Below are 24,524 nucleotides of genomic sequence, written 5' to 3'. Positions count from 1 at the left end.
TGTGGGCTCGGGGCTTGTGTGCATGCTTCTGTCCCCTGTCCACAGACACCATTTTTTGTGTTCTGGCAAAAAAATGCCCAAACATATGTTATGAACGTGTCTCATATTTTCAGGTTTTAAATTTGCTGCTTTTATTCAGTTCTGCTGAGCAACTTAGATGTGTGTGCAGTCTTGAACTTTGAAGTGTGTGTGTGTGAGAGAGAGGGGGGGGGGAGTTCCGAACATTATTTATTATGTTTATATCAATGCAACTTCAAAGTGGCTGGATTCAGCTCTCTGTATGTGGAAGGTGTGAAATCTTAAGAGGCAGCTATTACAAATTGAGTGAAGTAGTGCCTTTCACCAGTAGTGTACTACTGCCTTTCTCTCATAGTTCTCATCAGTTGACAGATTTAGAGCCATTAAAATATTGTGTGCATATAGTCTTATAACTTGATCCTTATTGTTAAAACATGACTTGTGAATGTCAAATTCTAGAAAGGTTTTCTTAAGAGACTGTTCTTAAAAAACATTATTTAAGCGTAAAAGGCTTGTTAACAAGGAGCAGAACTGGCCATCTTGCTTCACAACAATCCATGTTGTTTCCTTTGTACAGCAACAAAATCCTAGAATGTGAGATTACTAATCAGATTGCTTTCGTTTTTCATACTGATTTTTCCTCATAACTTAAACTGTTGATATTATAAGTAACTCTATTAAGTACCGGTAGATTTTACTAAGAAACACCTTTTGAAACTGCTTGTTTGTAACGTTGTAACTCAACTTTTTGGGAGACAGAACTACAGATGGATTCTGAATTTATATATCTTGCTGCTAATTAATGCAGTGTAGTTTCACTTTTCTGTATTTTATAAATGTTTCATAAAAGTTACTTGAAATGACAGCTAACTTAGGTCTGACTCTTTTTCATGTACAAGTTTGGAAAAGGGTTTGTACATATTATTGCATTGGAATTAACTCCTGTAGATTAATTAATTCCATTTAAAGACTGGAATTCATTTCTATATATATTATGTATAAATGTTTGTTGTACCTGATATATGTACCAAGTTCTTAAATTTTCACCTGTTTTGTAGTATATATAATAAAATAAACTTTATTATACATTTGCATTACAAATATTTGTATCTAAACTTGCAATACACCTGTAATGGCCATTCACTGCAACCAATACAAATCTGACTAAGTCCTATTAAACTCCATTCTGGACATACCTGCATAGGACTTTCCTGTAAATGAAGTCCTGAAATTTATTTTCAACAAGTTTCATCTCTGACTTGACTAGGAATGCAATTGCACCCCTGCTACTCAATGTTAATGGCTGGAGGTAGTTAGGATGTGGCATTGACACTCCCCTCTGCTGTGCACTGCAGTGGAGGTCCCTGCTGTACCAAGGCAAGCAGAAAGCTATTGCTGGCTAAAATGGAGCAGTGTATTGGAGACTTAGAATTTGCTGAGTCCAAAGTGCCTCATGCCAGCCTGAAACAAGTGTAGCAAAAGAGTGAGGGAAGCTCGCCCACCTCCCCCCCCACAAGCTAGCAAGATGGAGTGGTGAAACCACTGCTCCATCTCCACAATTTCCCCAGCTAATAATTTGTCAGACTATCAACACAGATACCTTGTTTATAAATAGACCACTCATGGTAATCTGTAATGAGTAAAAAAATTGCTTCCAGACAACTAAGAAAGATGATGAGTTAAGAGTTTTCTTGACTTTTTCCAGGTTGCCGGTGGGAAAATTGACTTGCACAAGCATGTATATGGGTTGATGGATGGGCTAATGACTTTTGGACTCATAACTGATTTTAAAATATGTATATAGAGTGTACCAGTATACCAACTCCAGTTTACAAAGTGGTATCCTGGTTGGATTTGGTTTTCTATTTTAAAAATATTTTGGATTGACTTAAAACCAACATGGTGTACCATATGTAGCAGTTTATTGAGCTTCTTGGGGAACAATGAAATTGCAAGATGTAGGTACGTTGTGGTGGTGGGGGTAGTATTTTTTCTTTGTTGGTATGGTATGTATTTTCGCATTTTTATTTTGTAAACTGCCCTGTAGTTGTCAGATGAAGGGCGGCATAGGATTTTGATAAATAATGTTTAAAAGAAATTAGAATAATTGGGGGGGGGGGAAAGTGCAGGACCCGTCTTTTCACCTCAAGGCAAAAGTGAACCCCACCCATACCCTGGCCTGAGAATTTGGGCGAGGCTAATCCATATGAAGCAAATTCGGAGAATTCGCCCTGTCACAACATCTGGCTCCGGCCCCTCGCAGCAACGCGCTTCCGTCCGGGTCCTCCCGCCGCCAGGGGCGCAGCGGACGCGGTTCCGCAGGAGGAGGGCGGAGATGGAGGAGGCGGAGGAGGGCTGGAGAAAGGCCGTGAAAGGAGCAAAGGCTGGGTCCACCTCGCTGAGCTGCTCGGGCAGCTGCTGCTCCTCGCTGGCGATGGGTAAGGAGGAGAGGAGAAGCGGGGGCGGCGGCGGCCGGGCGTGACCCTTCTCCGGAGGAGATTGGGTTGGCGAAGGCGAAGGGAAAGGGCTGACGGAGCGTTTCTTCTCCTCTGGGGCGGGAGGCTGGGTGGGCTCGGCCGCCGTCTGTTATGGGGGAGGCGCTGCCTTCGCTTGCCCGCTGTGGGACGGGTATCCGCGAGGGGCTGAAGCCGCCCCTCGAGCCGCGTCAGGCGAACAACAGGTCTGAACCTCAAGTGTTTCCCCTGCACCGGTCTCCGCGGGGAAAAAATGATGCCGAAAAGTCCATAGGTCTTTAAGGCCGCCGCGAGAAAGTCTCTCGCGGTCCTCCGCCCGCCCCCGCCCCCCAAATTTCATTCCGCACCCAGGCCTTTGTGGGGTGGGTGGGAATCCCTCTCTAGGTTTCCTTAGGTTGGTTGCATAGGAGATAATAGATCGATAGATCTCCTATGAAAATCGGGCAGGCAGTGAAATGGCTTCGAATTGGTCGCTTTGCACAACGATATTGATGCTCCAGTTGACGAGCTCTTGGGTAGCTCCCCATTATTCGCTTTGGCAGTTTCGGTAGCCTCTTAAGTAACTAGCAGCGCCTGCTTTGAATGAAGAAGCCCTGCCGGGAGGAGGCTTTCTGTCATCATCATCATCTCTCTTTTGAGTTTCTGTATCCGAAGCTGGAGAGCCTGTAGGGAGGGCGCAAACTGCTGGCGCCGAGCGGCGCGTGGTGGTGAAGAAGGTAGGGCTGCTTCATCATAGCTTCTTGCGGGAAAGAGTGGTTTACCATTGGCAACGTCACGAGGGGGATCATGTGCAGCCGAACGGCCGTCGCGTGTTGAGCTTGGGGAAGGAGAGGTCCGCCGGCCGGCCGGCCCCGCCTACTGCTCTTCACATACCCGCTGAGCGTCAGAATGCACCTTTAGCGCAAACCCCGCTAGGCGCTTGGAGGTCCCGGGGAGGGGTATCCTGGACCAATCAGGATGCCCAACCCCTCGTGTGGAGGAATTCACGTGCATCGGTTCTTGCGTGGGACCCTTCCTCAAAATCGCGATTGGCAGGGACTGACAGAGTGGGCAACTCTCTGTTGCTCGCTCTCAGGCCTTCCCCACCCCACCCCTAGATTGTGAAGCTTGGTGTAGGTATATTGTGGCCTGATAGCAGCTGTTCTGGGGGTCTGATAGATGCAGCCCGATCCTACTCAGAAGTAAGTTCCAGTTTTCAGAGAGGCTTACTTCCAGCTAACAGTGCACAATATTGCAACCGTTATAATGCCATCTTATAAGGGAAGGGAGGATAAATTACTTTTAAAAGCAGTGGGGGTTTTCCTGCTAGGCTTTTTCCTGCTATGCTTTTTGCAGTGCTGTAGCTGGTGGTGGGGGGAGGTGGCTACCCTGTTTTTTTTGCCCTGGGTGAAACCTCCAGTGGGGCACCAATGAGGATCCCAAGTCCCAACCTGTGTGAGGTGTGTGTCTGTCAAACTGGGTTTTCACCCGGATGAAATAAAGCCTAGTTTCGCCATTGCTTTTTGAACTGGGCCTGATCCTGCTAGACCCAGTGGGGCTTGCAAACACATTTGGCAAAAATAAGCTTTCCGTCAGCGTATGTTGGCTTGCAGAGTCATTGTGGTTAGTTCATTGGAAACATCAGTACAATGCAGTAACAAAAGCAAAATATTAGGCCATCTTAAATGATTTGAAATTGTTGCAGTGCTATTATTTCACATATCTTTTATGGATTTTCATATTAAGAACTTGATGTACCTGGGGAAATGGCAAGCAGTGCTAGATTTTCTAGAGCTAAAGTGCTCTCTGCCCTGATTTAGAACAGGACACTTGCCAGTGCTGCAGGTTTATGGGAATATTCTGCTCCTTCAGGGGAAAAGCTCTATACAGACACACCCTATGTTTCATAACATGATTTTTATCATATTCTCTTTCCCCCTTCTTCCATTTTTTATGTTTAGTTTTTGGACAATATTGTTGTGTTTTTATCAGTAAAGCAGTATTGAACTATTCTGTTCTTATTGAATAATTTCTCTCTTTTTCTTTTTAAGCTGTGAAAGACCCCACAGCTGTTGAGCGAACAAATTTATTGAATATGGCCAAATTGAGTATCAAGGGACTCATTGAATCTGCCTTGAGCTTTGGCCGAACCCTTGATTCTGACTATCCACCTCTGCAACAGTTCTTCGTTGTTATGGAGCACTGCCTGAAACATGGCCTTAAAGGTATACCAAATGCATGTTTTAAAAGGGATGATTGATTGTTTTTACCAAAGCATATTGACATTTTATTTTGGTATGTAGCAAAAGAGTATAATATTAGATTACCCATTTTAGACTTAAGACAAGTTTAGGCATATAGAATTCCTTATACAGTGGTACCTTGGTTTACGAATTTAATCCGTTCTGGAAGTCCGTTCTTAAACCGAAACCATTCTTAAACCAAGGCGTGCTTTCCCTAATGAGGCCTAATGAGGCTTTCCCTAATGAGATTCCGTTCTTAGACCGAGGTCAAGTTCGCAAACCGGGACACTACTTTTGGTTTTGCGGAGTTCGTAAACTGAATCGTTCGTAAACAGGACTGTTCTTAAACCGAGGTACCACTGTATTAGCCGGCCTGTGTTCATCTTCTGGGTCCAGGATGCACACTGTAGACTTCCCCCACCTCAGTCAATCCAAGGGGACAGCTATGTGCTTCCCCACTTGGATTCATTAATATTGATATGGGCAACTGAAGAAACCCTCTAATTTCTTTTACAGGATTTTTTTTTACTTCTTTGGAGTCCTGCAAGTCCCTGCTATTTCTCTTCTTTGTTGGCTTCCTAGGATATGTAACATCAGCTCCCAGATTCTTCTTTGTTTTGCCTTATTTTGTCCTTGGTGTTCCTTATAACATTCATTTCATGGTTGGCTGCTATGGTTTTAAAGAACCTTAGGTGCAGCAGATTAAAAGTGTTGAATATTAACCATGCTTACAAATGTTCCTGGCACTCTGATACGGCTTATCTAGAAATAACTTTTATAGTGCCATCTAGATAGCAACTGTATTAAAGTATAAAGACAAGTTTAAAATGTAAAAATATTATATTTTCCTTCTTTTAGTAAAAAAGTCTTTTCTCAGTTACAATAAAACAATATGGGGTCCTCTGGAGCTTGTGGAGAAGTTGTACCCAGAAGCTGAGGAAATCGCTGCTAGTGTTAGAGACTTGCCTGGTCTCAAGTAAGTTGTGTTGCCAGTACATATCTTTTCCATTTAGGACAATAATCCTGGCCAATAAATATTTGTTTTCTGAGCTATTCCTTTTTTAAAAACTAGGACTCCACTAGGACGTGCCCGAGCTTGGTTACGATTGGCACTTATGCAAAAAAAGATGGCTGATTATCTACGATGTCTCATCTTTCAGAAGGAATTGCTTGGGTGAGTGTCCATTCAGATTTTTATAGGGTAAATTAAGGTCAGTGCTGTAATTGCTACCAGATTTGTACAATTATGTTACATTTTACTATAGCTATTGCTAAGTAATATGACAGTAATGTTAAAACTTGGGCTCACAAATATTTTTTCTTGACTTGGTTTGCATTTGTGTTGTTTACACAGCAGAAGATCTGAACACCTAATTTTCTTTTGTAACTGAAGTTGAGTTGACTTCCAGTTTCTCTTCTCATTTCCTCTCTCCCCCTTGTGCACCCCCAAAGTTTGTTCCAGGGGGTCCCTGAACTCTCCAGAGCAAGGGGGGGGTGATTGGGGATTGGAGAAGAAGGGAAAGCCCTGTTGCAGAGCAGATGCCCTTTCATACTATGGTGGACCTTTCCCATTTCATTTCATTTTGTTGGGAAAACTTAGATTCTTTATAAGTTGCCGCTTTAGTTGGTATGTTCAGTATGTTGCTCCAAACCTTTAACCACCTTGGAGTATCGATGAAGCCAATCTTTAACAGATTTGAAAATAAAAATAAATTACTGATTGACCAGCACTTAAAAATTGATTCAAAGTATGTTAAAATAACTTAAGAAGTTTTAAAAAAATGTATTTTCCAGCGAATTTTATGAATATCATGCACTGATGATGGAAGAAGAAGGAGCAGTTATCGTTGGCTTGCTCGTTGGGTTAAATGTAATAGATGCAAATCTTTGTGTAAAAGGAGAAGACTTGGATTCACAAGTAAGTGGATACAAAGCTAAGGTATCATACTTTTGCTTTAAAGGTTTTTTAATGAAATGATGGGGGAAATATCAAACTGATGGATCTGAATGCAGAGTATTAAAAGTTGTAATGTGCTTTCTTAAAAGAAAAAAAAAGTTTCTTGTTTAGCTTGATGAGTTAAATGGAAAGGCAGTTGGCTATTCCCTAAACAAAACACACTTATTTCCTTTGAAACACAATTAAAGGCCTGATTAATGAATTGTTTCTTCTGCAGAGGAATAGTGATGGAGCTTACATGAATCAGTTCCTTTATTAGAAAGCTTTTGGCTGGGTTACAAAAGCCGTAAAAGTGCATCCTAGCTGCTTGTTTTCCTTTTTGCCGGATTATCCAGAAAGTCTCCAAAGATTGGAAATAGTTCTGTATAAAGCCTTCAAACTGTATCACTGCAGAAGTATAAATCTGTGACTGCTTGAAAGAGGAAATGCATCTGGGTTAGTAATCTTTACCCTAAAAGGGTTGTTGAAACCTGACTTTCAACGTGTGTGGGGGGGGACTGAAGCACAGATGATACAGTTTTGAATGAAAGCTTGTCATTACTAATGATGTTGTGCTTGTGCTCTCCTATGTATAAGGTTTCATTGCACATTTCCCGTAACATCAGTGAAGTAAAGACCAAACCCGGTTTTCCTTTTAAAAAATACAAATACAAATACAAAATGTGAATAAATCTATTTCTTCTTAGGTTGGTGTGATTGATTTCTCTATGTATTTAAAGAATGAAGATGATATTGAAAGCAAAGAAAGGTATATTTTAACATTTATAATAAACAAGTACATTAAATGCTTTTATAAGGGTTTTGTGTTTTTCTGCCAGGCTCCTGAAGGGCAGGAAGTAGAAATGTGAGGTAAAAGGATCAGGGTGGATCAACTTGCTTTGTTTTGCTAGGATCAATGAAAGGACAAATATATGAACATCTGATCTTCTTTTACTGGAACCTCTGCAAACTGAATGCAGATTTACAATCGTGATAATTCCTGCTTCAGACATCTTAGGTCAAGTCCCCACTCTTCTGAGTCCCCTTTTATTTCCTTATTTGTTTTGCCATTTATCCTCCTGTCAGAGATAGGAAAGTGGATCTGGCTGAGGGGACAGATCCAGAACTGCCCCCCCCCGCCATAGCCCACTTTGACAGGTGCGTAAGGATGTCATATGACATCAGGGACGCACTCTGGATTCTTCCTCTCTAGCTTTAGTGTGCTGCCTTTTTCTGTTGCTGTGCAGAGCGACAGGAAAAAGCGCCAAATTCAAGCAGTGGCTGGAAAGAAGAATCAGGAGTGCACTTATAGTGTGGCCCCAATTTTTCATTTGGAATTTGACCCTGTGGCTTCACCATTCAGTATCTGATGTCTTGTGTTGGATAGTTGGATGTGGCTTCACCAAAATGTTCTCTTGGGTGTAATTAGACCACTGGTTTTTGTTATGGGAAGGCCCTGGACCAGTGTGTAGTTGCAGTGGTAAGCTGAGTCTGAATGCTGGTAAGAGGGAAACTCTTCACACAACTTATAGGTAAACTTACATACAGTGGTACCTTGATTTTCAAATGTAATCCGTTCCGGAAGACTGTTAAAGTTCTGAAACGTTCAAAAACCAAAAACTCAATAGCCGACAGCTAGGCCTCAGGATCTTGCACTCAGCGGAAGCCGTGTGGCATGTTCAACTTCCGAGGTGTGTTCGAAAACTGAAGCATGTAATTCCAGGTTTACAGCATTTGAAAACAGAAATGTTCATCGAAGGAGACGTTCGAAAACTGAGGGACCACTGTACTTCACTTCCACAAGAGGCAGTGTATGGCTTTAAAAGAGGATTAGACAAGACAAGTTACTGTCGTCTGGGCAGCTCAGAACCTCCATACACACTGCACAGGCTTGCAGCCTGGGGAGATCACTTTGGTGCTGCTATTGCAGCAATTTGACTTCACCCCTGGATGCACACTCCATTCTCTCCCAAGACCGATGCCGACCAACCAAGATAAATTCATGAAGTAGAAGGCAGTGGGTGGACCATTCTGATGGAGGCAGTATGTTTCTGAATGCCAGTTGCTGGAAACTGCAGGATGAGAGAGTGCTGTTTCACTCAGGTCTGGCTTGAGGGCTTACAGTAGGCATCTGGTTGGCGACTGTGAGAACAGCATGCTGGACTAGATGGGCTACTGGCCCGTTCTTGCAGGCTCTTCTTCAGTTCTTTTGTTGTTTGTCATTAGCCATCTATCTGGCCCAACCATTTTTGCCTGGATTATTCTATCTTGTCTCCTACAGCATTTCCTATATTCTGATGTTTGTAAGTCCACAATCCTATGCACGTTTATGTAAAATCAAGTCCCACTCAGTAAAGGACAGTAAAGCAGTGTTAAATTGAAGATATAAAGCACTTTTGATTGCATATATGCACCGACGGAGCAAGCTGATCGGGCGCTTGGGGCAGTGCGTGTGCCCTGCACCCAGGGGCAGGGCCAGCTGGGGCAGGACGCTCCGTGGGGCCTCCAAGGAGTCTGCCTGCCTCATCCCACTCAGTTGCCCTACAGCTGAGGGGAAGGCAGTGGGTGGACCATTTGGGGCAGCGTGGAGCCTGCGGGCGCCCAAGCCACTGCGTCACTCCCAGGAGAGACACGTGGCTCAGGCACGCTGCAGGCACCGTGGTGAGTGCCGCCTGCCATTTTGTCACCCCCCCTCAGTGGTGACCTCACCCCCTTCCTCCGCCCCTGCATATATGGTGTCAGATAAATGTCTAATTAAATACGTTTTCATCTCTTTAGAAATGACCATATTGCTGCTATATTGGATCAAAAGAATTATGTTGAAGAACTAAACAGGCAGCTGAAGTAAGTATTTACAGAAGCATCTGTTGAATCCATATAGAGGCATCATCTTTTAAAAAAGTAATTCTGATAAAAACATGCCTTTTCTGGTACAGTAGATGGCACTAAAATCCTTTTAGTTGCATTTGGCTTGGTTTAATGGTTGCATCATATAGTTACTGAAAGGGAGTCTAGAGTGAATGAAGCTGTTGGAAGACTAATATTTCAAGTGTTTTATCTATTAAATAGGCTATTCTTTTAAATGTAGGCAAAGTAAGAGGAGTTTATTATGCCATCTTCTGGATAAAGTTCAAATTAGCATGGTACAAATCCTGAGATTTGATACTTTCAGTCTTGCTGTTCTTTACGAAGGGGACTAAGATTGCAATCCTAAACATATTTTCTTAGGAGTGAGGATATTGCTGTAATTTCCAACTATTGTGGGAATCACTTGTGTTAAACTGGTATTTTGTACAGGAAGGATGTAAATGCAAAGGCAAACTATATGCAAGCATACTTCTTCAAACACCCATGTACGTTTCTCTTTAACGTATATGTATATGGATTTAATTCTGAGTAACTAAAATTAGGACTGCGGTGCAAAAGAGCAATGTTAACATGTGGGCAGAATTTTACTATTAAGACTTTAAATATTTGTTCTTAGAATGGTTTGGGCTTGTTATTAAGATATAAGAAAAGGCTGCTATAGCCGCTGTGATGAGGTGGTGCTGAGGACTTCTCTAAAGAACAGCAGCAAAAAAAACAGAATTTCCTGGCTCATGAGAGATGAAAGAAAGAATGAAAGTTAGCAATTACATAATGGACATTTAGAGTGATAGCAAATGTCATTTCAGGGAACAAAAATACGATGGCAATAAAAGAAAGCTAGTGCATTTATCTTCTTAAAAGATGTATGGTGGAAGATGTGTTTTTCAACTCCCTTGATCAGTAGACGCCCAAATAGGCACTAGAATGTTATGTAAATTGCATAGTACTATTTGTACTTGTAGGATTTGATGTGTAATTTTGAATGAGGATCTCTTTACTGTTTTCAGTAGCACAGTCAGCAGTCTCCATACACGCGTTGATTCGCTAGAGAAGTCAAACACTAAACTAATTGAAGAGGTATGGTCTTTTAGCAATGCATATGACCAATACTATCTTTCTGTTCTGCCTGTGTGTGTTGGAATATTTTTGTTTTCCTATTATTGTTCACCTGAATCTTTTTGCTTTTTTTTGTTCCACTTCTTTCTTAGTTAGCAATAGCCAAAAATAATATAATTAAACTTCAAGAAGAAAATCATCACTTGCGAAGTGAAAATACACTCATTTTAATGAAAACACAGCATCATCTAGAGGTATGAGAGTTCTATTTACAAAGGAAATATAATATGTGGTACAAAGTAATATTAGTAAAGAGGTTGCCTTTGCTTTTTGTGTGTGCATGTGCTCTCTAAACTGGCTCAAGTAAAATATAATAGGTAAGTGTCCTATCAAAGAGTAGGTAGCAACATAGCCATTGCAGAATCAGCAGTAAATTCTGGCATGTTGCACAGTCTTGGGCTATTTGACATACTAGAGGACCCTATCATAAATACAAATAGCAAACTCATTGTCTGAGTGCCCGTCCTTATGTGGCCAAAATGGCCTCACTAGGCTAAGGGGAAACCCATGATTTGAAAAAGCTTTGGAGGGAGGAACCTTAAGTTGGGGAGGGGGGTGGACTCAAGTAAGAACTGAGCATGCTTAGTGAGTACAGAATGTTGACTTTCAGGGCGAAATAGAAAGGTGGGAGGAGATAAAATGGAGTGGAACATTCCACTCTGACATTTTGTTTCAGATCCTACTTGTTCCTTCAATTACTGCTGTTCCAACTGTGAGTTCCTTTGCTTATATAGTTGAAACAGCATCACCACCACACAAGAGGGAGGTATCAGTAGGCTTGGGGGAACCCCAAGGCTTACAGAATTACAGTGGTACCTCGACTTACGAAGTTAATCCGTTCCGAAGGCGCACTCGTAAGTGGAAATCTTTGCGAGTCGAAGCCGCCATCTCGGAATGGGAAAAAAAATTCGTACCTTGAAAAAAGCGCATTAAAATCTTCGTAAGTCGAGGTATCGTGCCGCCGCTTTCACTTCGGAAGTCGAAAATTTTGGAAGCGGCGGCCATTTTTTCACTGCCAGAGGTCATTCGGAAGTCAAAAAATGCGGAAGTCGAGTCGCTCGTAAGTCAAGGTACCACTGTACAAACATATTTGGGGGAAAAACGCTGCAGAATAACTCAATGAGGGCTAACACATTACTGTTTTTAGGTGTGTGGCTACGTTTTGTTTTTAAATGTAAAAAGGAGAATGAGATTAACAGATATTCAGAAGCTTGTGTGTCATATAGACATACTCTTCATCTTTAGAGAGCCAAAATTGACTGCAGCTGCCAGTGAAGCACAAGCTTGTAAAATTTGGGTTTGCCTCCATGTAATATGTGGCATTTCAGGGAGCACTGATTCTGTCAACATGAGATGGGACATGTACAGCTTACTGTGTTTTACTGAGTCAGAGAGTGTCATCCCATGATTCCCTTGTGTGTTTGCCCCCCATGAAGATATGCTCTGGGGAAAAGTGTTCTAAGCATGAATTCCTTACTTGTAGGTGAACAAAGTGGATGCTGAAGCAGAACTTCAGACATACAAGCACTCCAGACAAAGCCTGGATGATATGTACAGTGAAGCACACAGGCAGCTTCGAGAAGAATCACAGTTGAGACAAGTGAGTGTATATCAGATATGCTATGGAGGCTGTGGGAACTTGTATACTTAGTATATCCGGAGGCATGTAAACTGTCTTGTCTAATATCATTGTATTTTCCTACCTTAATGCATTTGATATCTGGGCACTTCTTTGTATTTTGTAGGATATAGAGAATGAGCTGATGGTTCAAGTTGGTATGAAGCATGAGATAGAACTTGCAATGAAGTTGTTGGAGAAGGATATACATGAAAAACAAGACACTCTTATAAGTCTGCGGCAACAGTTGGAGGAAGTCAAAGGAATAAATGTAGAAATGTACAAAAAGCTACAAGTAAGAACATTTTACTGTTTGCAACTGGAAGCTAAACGAAATACAATTTTTAAGTAATACTCTTTCCCCCTCTAGGGAGGCCCATCTGTCCTTTTGAGAACTAGCTTTGAATATCAAAAATATGACAGTTATTCTTGTAGCTGCTTTCATAGGAGCAAGGTGACCATCAGGATGAGGAGGCTTTGGCTGATATCCTCTGTTGTCAGCCTGCCAGCAACTGTAGACTCTCACTCATATAACATAATGTACTTTCCTGCCCCTTGCATGATCCCACAAACTGCTCCTGAGGTTTGGGATTCCCTCCTCAGGAGAACAGAGGTTGCAATGGGGAGGAAGGGGCAATCCCATTGTGTCAGTGGCAACCCACTCATGCTGCATGTCATCCTCATTTGCTTCAGACCAGGAGACAGAGCCAACTTAATAACCTTATTGAGGGGAAGGACTTCCATCATCTCTGATTGTTTCTACCTCATAAACTAGAAATGAAGGCAATAGTGGTTTTAGCCACAAGCCACCCACCACCAAATTGTTTTTAAAGTTCCACTTGTTCTCCTTTTAGTAGCCCTTGGGGGGGTATAAGAAAAAGGGGGATTTAGAAAGATAAACTTTTTGTCAATTTCCTCCTCCTGAAGATTGGGATGCTTACCCTGAAAGTAAGTTCCTACTACTGCTGCTGCACATCAATACAGCACTAGCAGTGTGGTGAGGGTTACTTTAGAGAGTTTACTGTCCAAGCCTGAGCAAGAGGGAGCAATTTTGAAGGGAGAGGAAAGGAAGAAGAAGGGGGGGGGGACTACACATCCAGACTGTAGATTTTATTATTGCTCACTTGTTAATACTCAAGTTATATAGTGTTGCACTATAATAATCACTCTTATATAATAGGTTTCAGATGATTCGCTGAAAGAAAAGAACGAAATCATTGGCCGACTTGAAGATAAAACCAATCAGATTACAGCAACTATGAAGCAGTTGGAGCAAAGGTACAGCATCTTCTTTTATTCTGCTTCTTCACTCCCCCTCAGACTCATTTCTTTTGCTTCAGTTGCCACATTCTCATATAGTAGGCACTGAGATATGACTTTGTTTTGAAGGATCAAAATGTGTTTTTAATGCTGCTTTTAGGTGCTTTGAATGCATATTTCATACTAGAGGAGAGTGCATACAATCATAATTCAAACTTTCTACTACTTTTTATATTGATTCCCTTATTTGTTGTGCCTGAGATATCCTATTTGACTCCTTGCTAGCTGTTTCAGAATTCTTCCTCCCCCTTTTTGCATATTACATCTATTCAGCAAAGTCCCAGTTGACTACAGTAAATTTTCTGATTTCTTACTCATACATTTGAAGCTAAATGTTAAACTAGGTGAGACAATAGGAGATCTGTGATTGAATTGTCTTTTAAAAGTAGCTTTAGGGACCATGCTCAGCTTAGGGATAAGAAAGGCAGAGGGGACCCCTAAGCAAATTCACAAACCCCATCCCATGTCCTCACTCCAGATTTGCAAAATTGTGCTGTCTGCAGCCTTCCAAAAACAGTAGTATGGAGACTATCACAAAAAGGCAAGGAAAAGGGCAGACCCCCTCTGACCCCCTGTAATTTGAGCACTGTAGTGGTGCTGGTAATGTGTTTGGTGCTGTGCCCTTGAATATCTTTTAAAACAGCTTTCCTTCACACTGTTTTCTAACCTTCTCAAAGGTTTTTGCACCCTAATAAAAATATTTGTTGGCATCTGTCTGTCTCATGAGACAATAGAGTGTACCTCCAGGGGTGAAGTGCCTGCTGTGACTGCAGAGACCAGTAACTTGTAACTGTTGCCTCCCATGTTCTTGCTGTGTTCTTGCAGCACCGAAGTGACCTTTGTGGGATGCAAGCCTGGGCAGTGTGTATGGAGGTTTTGGGATGGCCTTGCTAATGTGGTCCAAAGGACAGCAGAGCAATACGTTTGGCACCAGATTGGCTACAGGAATTGCCAGAAGGAGGCATGCAAGGCTCCATCCCACTGTCTTAGGGACTACTCCGAATTTGTGTAGGGTTTACTCCTAGCAATTTCTTCTCCTAAAGATGTCCTGCTACCAGTGGGTAGCAAGAAAAATATACTTCAGGGGATTTAGGTTGGACAAATCATGTAGTGGAATAATTTGCTTCCTCCAGTGCCACAGCCATTTCACCTCCATGGTTGCTTTAAAGCTTAACACCACACATATAAAACAAAACAGGATTTTGGTTCAGATGTTATTTTGTCTCAACTAGTTAGGCACTTGATGTGTGCAGACTCTCAGAATAATTTGTTGGCCCAAATATTCAGTTGGAGAAAAATCATTTGGAAATACTTTTCCATTTAAATTGGAAACATTCTTCCATTCTGAATGTAAGTGTGTAGGGTCGAGTCCCTGAGAATCCTGAAACTACCTCCATGTCCTCAATAGCTGGGAACTTTGTGTGTGTGTGTGGGAAGTGTTGTATGTCTTTAGCAGCATCTTCTCCTTCCCCAGCTCAGGAAAAGAGTTTCAAAAGCAGTTTGTGATATTGTCATTTTTTTAAATAAAAAAGAAGTAAAAAGTCTTGCAGATGGTGCATGAGACAATGGATGCTTCTAAAGTAACTCTCTGAGGCTATATATATATGTATACTAAAAAAAATGACATGTAACATGTAGGTCATTTATTATGAATACAGAAGTATGTTTACATGCTTTACTTAATTATTATTTTTAATGGATGACATCCACTGCTTGTGCAGTGGGACTTCCAGTTACTTCCCCCCCTCCAGCTCCCCCTTTCCTACCCCAAATCTGCTTTGTGTGATCCCCCACTCCTCCAGAGTATATTTTTGGGGCACACGGAGGGCTGCAGGGGGCAGGACAGGAAGAAGCTGCCTTCTGCACAAACAGGCACCTGTTTGAGCAATGTTGAATCTCAGATGTTGTTAACATTCATAGCCTCATCATGTGGCTGTTGACATGTCTTGCCATTGTTTTTCTTTTCAGTCTGCTTAACAAACAAACAAAACATAATTATGTATTAAAACGTTAGTGGCATGAATATTCTTTTATTGACATCCTTCTTCCTCTTTTTCTTTTCTCCTTTATCCCAACTTTTGTGTTTCTGAATATTTTATTACCTTTTTTGTCTTTAATTTTTTATCCATTGCACATCTGAAGTGACAAAGAATTGTTAACGCAAACCAGGACTATTGCAATGTCCTTAGTGAAATGTGCCAGCAATGAAGGGCAACATCAGTACAAGCTTGTTAAAGATATATCATTTTGAAAGATCCTCCATGTGTCTTGAAATAGTTTAATGGAGTAAAATTTGTAGGATTTTTTTTAGCCTTTTAAGCCTATTTGCCCATGTATTTTTGCTTAAATAGGTTATGGATCAGGCTCTAAATGTAGCAAAATAATTTTGGCATTCAAATTGGTCAATGTTTTAACATAGATCTCTGACACTGAACTCACCAACATATTTTGTTAGTTGCCAATTGGAATTAACTTTTTTTTAAAAAAAGAAATTGCAATGTTTTAACTTTTGAAATGTTAAATAGAAATCTACTTTAATTTCAGCTAGCATGCTTTTTATTCTATGTTTGGTGAAGTTTGAAGATTAGATGCAGAATAGTTCAGATACTAGCAAAATAAAGTGACAATCTTTTGAGTTACACAGAACTATTTTTTTTAAGGCCTGAAATTTTGTCCATTTTGAATATCTTACCATAGTATTCTTAGATTTGCACAAACTCTACTGTAATAAATGGAGAGTGCACAACAAATAGTACTTGGTGAATTATAGCCACATTTGGCCTTTCTGATGTAGCATCCTCTTCTATTGAAATGAACAAAAGCACACCTTAACAGGTGTGGGAGCTTAAGCAACAAATTACATTATACCCATCCCCAATCCAGACACCACCCCAAAGCCTGCCGTATTGGGAGCAAGTACTTAGATTATTTACATGCTCTCATTTACACCATGCACACCATATTAGACACACAGTTACATTATTTTGTGTGTGTTGTGTTGATTTAACATGGCACTGTTTGTGCCACCTTGATTACAATACTCTTCTTTGTGATCTGAATTATATCAGACCATTTAGTGCACTGGTTTTCCCATTTTGTAGTGTTGATAGATTTGTGTAGTTAAGGAACAGTTAGTTTACAGGGTTTGGGAATTTTTTTTTTAAGAATTCATGCAAAAACACACAAAGGCACAGTCACAGCTCTGTATGTATGAATAAAAAAATCTGTATGGCTCTGCATTGATGGCATCTGTTAATCATGAATACTAAATAAAAAATTTGGATAAATGTATGGATTTTTTAATATTGTTGTAGTGAGGAAAATAATTTGGATTTCTTGGCATTGTCTGGGTCTCTCATTTGAGTTTGTGAGTTTACCCCAAGCTTTGTTTTCATTTAGAAATGTTTCTATTTCCCCATTTTTTTCCTTTTATTTGTCTTCTTCACCCTTTGCACCCAAATTCTAGCTTCAGTTTTACCCAAAGTTGATTTGAATTACACCAGATTACAACAAGCAGAGAAGGCTCAAATGGAGGCAGAGAGTGAAGACAAGAAATTTAAGCAAGACTATATGAGTAAATCTGAAAGTCTGCTGAAAGATATTACTCAAAAGGAAAAGCAAGTGTAAGTAAAGTATTTGTGGGGGAGAAGATAGCATATATTCTAACGTGTGTCCCCTCCCCCTTTTGAATGTCATTAAAATGGAAAGCTAAATCCAAATGAATTACAGATCAGAAGTTTTAGAGCTGCATGTGTCACCATAGAATGGCTATATGGTGCATGTTGGAAGAACAGATTAAGTAAGCTGATCGTAAATTCATCTGCCTGATCTAGTAGTTTCATAGAATACAGAACTTCTGTGCTGGGATTCAAATACCTGTTTAGGCTCATGCAAGGTGTTTGTGCAAGCCCAGTGGACTTTATTTGAACGGCTGAGCCTGTTGCCCCAATGCAATCTCCTTTTGAAATTCCCCTAAGTTTGCCACACGGCACAGGAGAACGCCATTTTGGGTTTGCTTTTAACATCTTGCCACTTTGAGCTCAGGAAACTAGTTTAACTTTGGGGAGATGTTGCCCTCATACGCATACTCACAAGGGCTGTCCTATTAATATTTTTCTGCTATTGACAGCATCGTTTTGTTCACGTAGCTTGCTCCAAACCAGAAATAAAATGTCCTAGAAGGTGAGGGAGTGTCTGGGCCTTGACCAGGACTGAGTGTTCTCTCATTTGGGAAGCAGTGTTCATCTGCTAACTTGCCTAACAATTGGGCATTGTTAGGGCCAAACTGCTCAGTCCATGACATAGGCAATTGCACTTTACATATCTGTAATACAATAGCAACACAGTAGTCCAGACCTGGATCGGGCTTATCATGGCAATTGAAAACAACAACAGTGCATGAAATGCAGTTCCATATTTCACATATTATCTAGTTTGACCCTTGAGCAATCGTGTGCACTCCTCCAGTGCTAGATGCAGCTCTCCCATCACCGAACCCATTTAAGGTAATTTGAGCTAGACTTATGTATTTGTTTTATTTTAAAAATGTATATCCTGCTGTTTTTACCCAAAGCTGCTTGCAATATAGTAAAATATACCACCACCTTAAAACAACAACACCAGTCAGATAGTTATTGGATAGATATATAGATCATAAAGAACAACAGAGCCTTCTTATCCTTATTCTAAACAGAATAATATAAAACATTTTAAAAGGAAATAAGTAAATCTTTATTATAATTAACACGTGTAAAATGTTTACAGTGTTGAATTATATACATTGTACTAATTATTTCATAGTTGTGCAATTGCAGTAGGTCAATTAAAACGTATAATTGTTTTAATTACTTTTTTATATTCTGTATTTCTAGTGGCCAGCTGGAAACAGATTTGAAAATAGAAAGAGAATGGCGACAAACTATGGAAGAAGACCTTAAAAGGGAAAAAGAAACATCATCTTCCTTGAAGACAGAGACCAAACAAATCATTACTCTTAAAAAAGTAAATTCTGCAGCAAAATTTCATGAAACTTTACTGATTATTTAAGCTGTACTTTATCGTTATCCCATGAAGCTGTATGCAAGTGTGCAGAGATCTGGAGGTTATTTCTTCCGAGGCAGAAGTACTGTTGGTTGGTTTTAAGAGATCATTATCATTACAGGAGATAAATAAGCCATCCCATACACACAGATTACAAGGAAGCATGGTGAACAGGAAGTGTAAATTATACTTCCTGTTTGCTCAGCTATTGTTATATCCAAAGCCACTGTGATATACAGTGGACTAAAGAGGTTTTAACATTGTATCAGTTGAGACTTTCATATGAAACGTATTTCGTTGAATTAAAATCTTATTGCATCCCAAGAATGGGGAAACCAAAATTCATTAAAGCCATTTGCTAGACATACCAATTAGAACGCTTGGTATATATAGATGTACTTTTAAGCATGATTCACCATGGTGCTTTTCTCACACAGAATGAGCCTAACTTCCCGTGCCTTCGCAAATGCTTTCAACAGATGTACATATCAGCAAATCAAATGTCGATTCCAAGTGTCTGTTTTCTTCCCTGCTCCTCCCAGTCTTCAGGACAACTCTCTTGCCTCTCCCCTACTCCCTCTTCAAGCACAGCATGAAAGCCTTTTAATTTAAACATTCGTTTTTGCATTCCTACCACTACATAAAACCAAGTTTACAAAGTGTTGCAACACTGCTCCGGCAGTAGGATGAGTGATTTTGTAATGTTACAAACACCAGCAATCAGCACAGTGTACAGTATTCAGCCTGTTTCTGCTACAAACTGACAGGACTGTTTCCCCCTAATCTTGGACAAGCTTGTATGACAATGGGAGCGTAATTCCTGTGTAGCTCAGCTTCCTTAACTGTATGTCAGCACCCATAAAATAAAATAACTAATCCCTGTCTTTCGGCTATGGTGGTTGGAACTGATGGAAGCTAGGAACCCAACAACAACTAAAATGCCACAGGTTGCCCATCCCTGATGTAATTAATTCCAGTTTTAAAAGCCAGCCCAAATAGAAATGTTTTACAACTCTTCTGAGAAGCTATTAACAGTGTTAATGTTTTCTTTGTCTTTCAGGAGTTCCTAAAATTACAAGAAAAAAACAAGCAGTTGAAAAATCTATGCCATGATCAAGAAGAAGCTCTCCAAGAACTGGCTGGCAAACTTAGCGAGTAATTTGTCTTTTTCTTTTCTTGCACACAACTGATGAAAACAAAGCCTGGTTCTTGTGCATATGTTTCACCTTAAACTCCCTCCAGCCCAGCTACTTAAGGCTTTAAAATTATTTAAGTACTTTAAGTTTCGTAGCAGCTTCAACACTACAAAGCATTTTAAGTCTCAGCTAGCAGAATCCAGTGGCTCCTTTGCCTTGGTCAGTTGCCTGACAAGAGAAGGCTAAAACTTAAAATTGTAGTGTTCGAAGGCACCCTGAGGATCATCAAGTCCAACCCCCTGCAATGCAGCTTTAGCATTATCAGCACCATGCTCTAACCAACTGAGCTATCCTGCTTAACAAATATAACCATTTGGCTGATGTACTTCCTGGGCTTTTATATAGATTAGTGCTGGAGTCAGGGTTGGGAAACCTGTGGCCCTCCAGATGTACCACAGCTTCCATCATTCCTGACCATTGGCCATACTGGCTGGGGCATGATGGGAGTTGGAAGTCCACTAACATCTGGAGGATCATAAGTTCCTCAACCCCAGTATAGGTTTTCTCCTTTTTCCACTTGTAAGGATATTCTGTTTCATCAGTGTCTCATAAACAAGCCTTTCGTTTCAATTTGCTGCCAGATTATGACTTTACCAACAGCTAGGCCACCAAACAAAACCTTTTTTACCAGTTAACAGAAATTCTTATCATCCAACGAAGGCTTTGACCTTCATTAGCAAGTAAGTGCCAAGGTTTCTTACAGAGAGGATTTCTTTGCATTTTGGAAAGGCCACCAAAGAACAGCAGCTCTAGACTATTTCAGGGAGATAAAACCAAAGCCAATTGCTGTAAAGGCTCTGCTTCTCATTGGAAATATCCTCTCTTTCTCATCTACAAATCATAAACAGATGCAGGGCGTATATGGGATTGTGTATTTCATTTCCCAGCACAGGTATAGATCCCACATGAGTCCTGTGTCTGGATAGGGGTATGTGAAATGAACATGACTTACTTTTCTAGTAATGATGGATTTCAATTCCAGAAATGTTTTTTGAGGTCCAGGTGTGAAAATTGGGAACCAATGAAACATAAGTTGTCCTGTAAATGAAGGCCTCCTGTAAGTTTTTCCTACCCTCTTGAGCACATCTTCCTTACAGCGAGGTGCATGGAGGCAGAAGCTAAGGAAGTTGGAGAAAATGGGGAGAAAGGCAAGGTGTTTGTGTTGAATGAGTATATGTCTACAGATACATGTTGGGTTGAAGGAAGTGTGGACTTTTACACACTTCCTTCAATCCAGTCATGTCCCCCCCCCCCCCAAAACAGGTGCATTTAATTATTCACACTATTTTTCACATATCTTCTCTTTAGATCAAAGCTTAAAATAGAAGATATAAAAGAAGCAAATAAAACATTGCAGGTTAGTAATTTGGAAGGTGGGGAGGGGCATCCAGACTAATTATTCTATTCATTTCAGACATTCTGTATTATATACTTCACTCTAATCTATAAGCTAAGGGGTAGTTAACCTTTCAAATTATAGCGTAAATTTTAACCATTAACCATTAGTATTTATAGTTTCACTGGGCCTGTCTATTCTGTTGGTGTGCTTCATTTCCTAGCTATAAATTTTTGTGGTTTTAATCAGTAAATTAGAATGTAGCTTTACATCATTCCACATACATCATGTATCAACAAAATACATGCCAGTGTTTAATAGTCTAAGTCAGGTATCTTCAACTTTTTCAGACCCAGGACCCTCTTCTAACTCAAACATGCATTTGGGGACCCATTTCTTAATCTGGTGTTAGTGTACCTGTTGTGGCCCAGCTTGGATCAGGCTGTGACCCTGATCAGTTGAAGACCAGTGGTCTAAGAGGAGTCCACTCTTTTATTTTCTCATATCAGTATCAGCTCTTGAATCTGAAAGATGGGCTTAATTTGAGACCTTAAGAATGATAAAGCTACAGACTTCCTCCTTTCTTCTCAGTAACGGACAGCCTTAGACTCACATATTTTGGAAACCCACAGGCCAATAGTCAGACCCCCTTTCAGCCTCTAGCAGTCAGTATTTTCACTTTCACCACTACTAACAAATTAAAGAGTATCAACACTGAAGCAATCTCTTGATAAAGGCCCAGTGTCCTAGCAGAACTACTGGTGGATCATTCACTGGTTCAACAAAAGCCGCTCTGGTTGCAGACGTTTCAGGGTGCGAACGACACCCTGGAATGGATCATGTCCACAACCAAAGGTACCATTGTATTATGCTGACATCTCCAGGCTTGGGGACACCACCCTTTTATGGTCAAGGTATGCTCTGTAAGATGACTTTATAGTGATGTTCAGTTTTAAGAGACAAGAAGAATCACAAACTCATCTTTCAAGAATATTGTGGGGAGGCTCCCAAATTCTGGTTTTATTCTGTTCTAACACAAGCTTAGTTTGTGATCTTGATAATCACTTGTGCTTAATTTTCTGCTTGGCTATGATGCTGTATCCATTAACCTGAAAATAGTAGGACTTATTTCTGAATAGTCATGTATAGGATTGCACTGTTAGGAGTGGTAGGTTTCAAACTCTGGGGGTTCCACGACAGCAAGATCTACAGGGGCAGACAAGTTGCCTGAAAGACGGCTTATCCACCCATACCCATCTTTCCATACAGTGTGCATCTACATTGCATGTTCTATGGTATCCTTCTCAGTGCCTTAAACTGTGTGTCCTACTGTGCTCCTTAGGATCCTCTCTAATGTGCAGGGCGTTGGCCACAGATGCATTGATGTGAGAGATTTCTTGATGGTAGGCTGGGTAAGGAGTTGGAACTAACATAAGTCGTCTCTTGTACTATCCTGAGGAATGTTGTCCTTTTGTATACCTGAATGGCAACTGTCATTTATGATTAGATAAATTGTATGTATGTGTACCTGTTCTATTCAGAGAACATTTTTTCTCCCCACTAGGGACAGGTCTGGCTAAAGGACAAAGAAGCTACACACTGCAAATTATGTGAAAAAGAGTTTTCGCTTTCCAGAAGGAAGGTGAGAATGCATGAAAAGCTTAATTGGCTTCCATCCACTAACAACAAGTTCTGTATCCAAGTTCTGCTATTTACCAATGCTTAATATTCACATTTTTATTTATGCATGTGCACTAAACCTCATCAATCACTATCAGTTAAAAAAACAAAAAAACTACTAATATTTTCATAGTTAACCCCACAGATCATTTGGTTCAAACTAAATCATTTTTGTTTTTACAAATATTGCAACAAATAGCACAAACTCTGATCCAATAATAGAATGTTCAGGTAACCATTAAACTTTATTATTTTCCATTCATAATGACAAAGTCATTGGCTGACATGATCCCTCCTTACATAAAATGTGAAATTTAGCTTCTAGGGGGTGTGGGGGAGAGAGGGAGAAATAAATAAATAGATGTAAATGTTTAATTGTAGCTGATTACCCTCTATTTACTTCATAAACTGTTGATTTCAAAATCTCCTTCGGGTTTCTTTTCCCCACCCCTACCCATCTTGATTTAGCATCACTGTAGAAACTGTGGCGAAATTTTCTGTAATGCCTGCTCTGACAACGAACTGCCTTTGCCATCTTCGCCAAAGCCTGTAAGGGTTTGTGATTCCTGCCATGCACTGCTCATACAGAGGTGTTCTTCCAGTGTGCCATAAGAGTCATCTACAGAAGATTTCTAAAATGTTACTTTACTACAGTGGTAAGAGCTGTAACATTATAATATAAACTCCTGCAGCGCTGGCCAATGCTTTTGTATTGTCAAAATCTAAACAGCCAATCTTAAATCTTTGTGCCATTGTGATATTCCTGCAGTGGCAGCATGTCATATTATGTGAGTTTCTGCTAATGCAGCAATTGATATGCCTGATTTTACAAATGCATCTGCTTGTGCAACACACTTTATTGTTCATCGTAAAGGATATAGGCAGAATGTTTTGCATTCCCAGCATTTGCCATTTCATCATGCAGATGGACCATTCCAGGACCAAGTGCAGAGTTTTGCAGTTTCGGATTATTTTTAAAAGGATCTTAGTTTGGGAACAGGTTGGCAGGGGACATTGTAGCTTGGAAGTCAGAGGAGCTGGACAGGGCTTTTAAGGGTTGCGAGTTGAGGTTCAGTATCTTGTGCAGCTTTGTATGTTTCCTAGGCCTCCCCACAAAAGCCATTTAAATGCAGAATTGGGAAGATTACATATAAGTAAATGCAGCTACTTCATATATTTCTGGTGACATAAATTGGCTTTCTTGGACATTATCCCTAGATGTAAGATTAAGTTTCCAGCCTTGTTAGTGCAGCAGTTTCAATATACATGTGGTAGCTTAGCTAGAAGAATGAGAAGGCAAGCAGGTTTTTTGCATCACTGGAATTCCTGAAAGAACTTTGTCAGGCAGGTCTTTAAGTACTTTGTCTGAGAGAAACTACCTGACTTGCATATTGTGCACAGGGCTTTTGAAGAGGAACTAGAAGGCAGGCCAGGTGAGGAGTGGAAAGAATATCCCGAGGGGGATCATGGAATGTGTGTAGTGCTTTCATCCTGACCTCTGTTTTAAGATAAAACTTGTTAGGGATTTCAGAAAGGAATTCTTTAGTTATCCCCATGGCATGCTGTAGAACAACAGTTATAAAATGTATTAAATAAATATTCTGTGGAAGAGTAGTTAAAGGATACTGGCCAACTTGAGAGATACCTGCTTTTTTCTTTACTCTGTCAGAAATAAAAAAAAATTAACTAAATGGCCTGAA

The 24,524-nt window shown here is 40.5% G+C and overlaps 1 protein-coding gene across 4 annotated transcripts; it reads left to right on the top strand.

Annotated features, from left to right (window-relative positions):
• The first annotated feature begins 2,327 nt into the window (after positions 1 to 2,327).
• Positions 2,328 to 24,327, top strand: RUFY2 (RUN and FYVE domain containing 2). Of its 4 annotated transcripts, none has more exons than XR_004426615.1 (18): positions 2,328 to 2,456; positions 4,523 to 4,696; positions 5,573 to 5,690; positions 5,787 to 5,888; positions 6,509 to 6,632; positions 7,358 to 7,419; positions 9,429 to 9,494; positions 10,526 to 10,595; positions 10,727 to 10,828; positions 12,118 to 12,234; positions 12,380 to 12,547; positions 13,433 to 13,530; positions 17,076 to 17,195; positions 18,444 to 18,573; positions 19,673 to 19,767; positions 21,117 to 21,165; positions 22,487 to 22,786; positions 23,293 to 23,358. XR_004426615.1 is itself a non-coding variant. In XM_033148977.1 (18 exons), exons 1-18 carry the CDS (start codon positions 2,354 to 2,356, stop codon positions 23,434 to 23,436), a joined length of 1,920 nt encoding a protein of 639 aa, XP_033004868.1. In that variant the 5' UTR covers positions 2,328 to 2,353; the 3' UTR covers positions 23,437 to 24,327. The 4 variants fall into 4 exon arrangements, 2 of the variants coding, with proteins under 2 accessions (XP_033004868.1, XP_033004869.1); XR_004426616.1 differs by lacking the exon at positions 23,293 to 23,358 and having other exon boundaries at positions 22,487 to 22,556; positions 22,709 to 22,756; XM_033148977.1 differs by having other exon boundaries at positions 22,709 to 22,786; positions 23,293 to 24,327.
• The last annotated feature ends 197 nt before the right edge of the window (positions 24,328 to 24,524 follow it).

Source organism: Lacerta agilis, chromosome 5 (assembly GCF_009819535.1).
Source record: "Lacerta agilis isolate rLacAgi1 chromosome 5, rLacAgi1.pri, whole genome shotgun sequence".
Lineage (NCBI taxonomy): Eukaryota > Metazoa > Chordata > Lepidosauria > Squamata > Lacertidae > Lacerta > Lacerta agilis.
The sequence above is the reverse complement of the archived record's forward strand: the minus strand, read 5'-3'. Positions and strand labels throughout refer to the sequence as shown.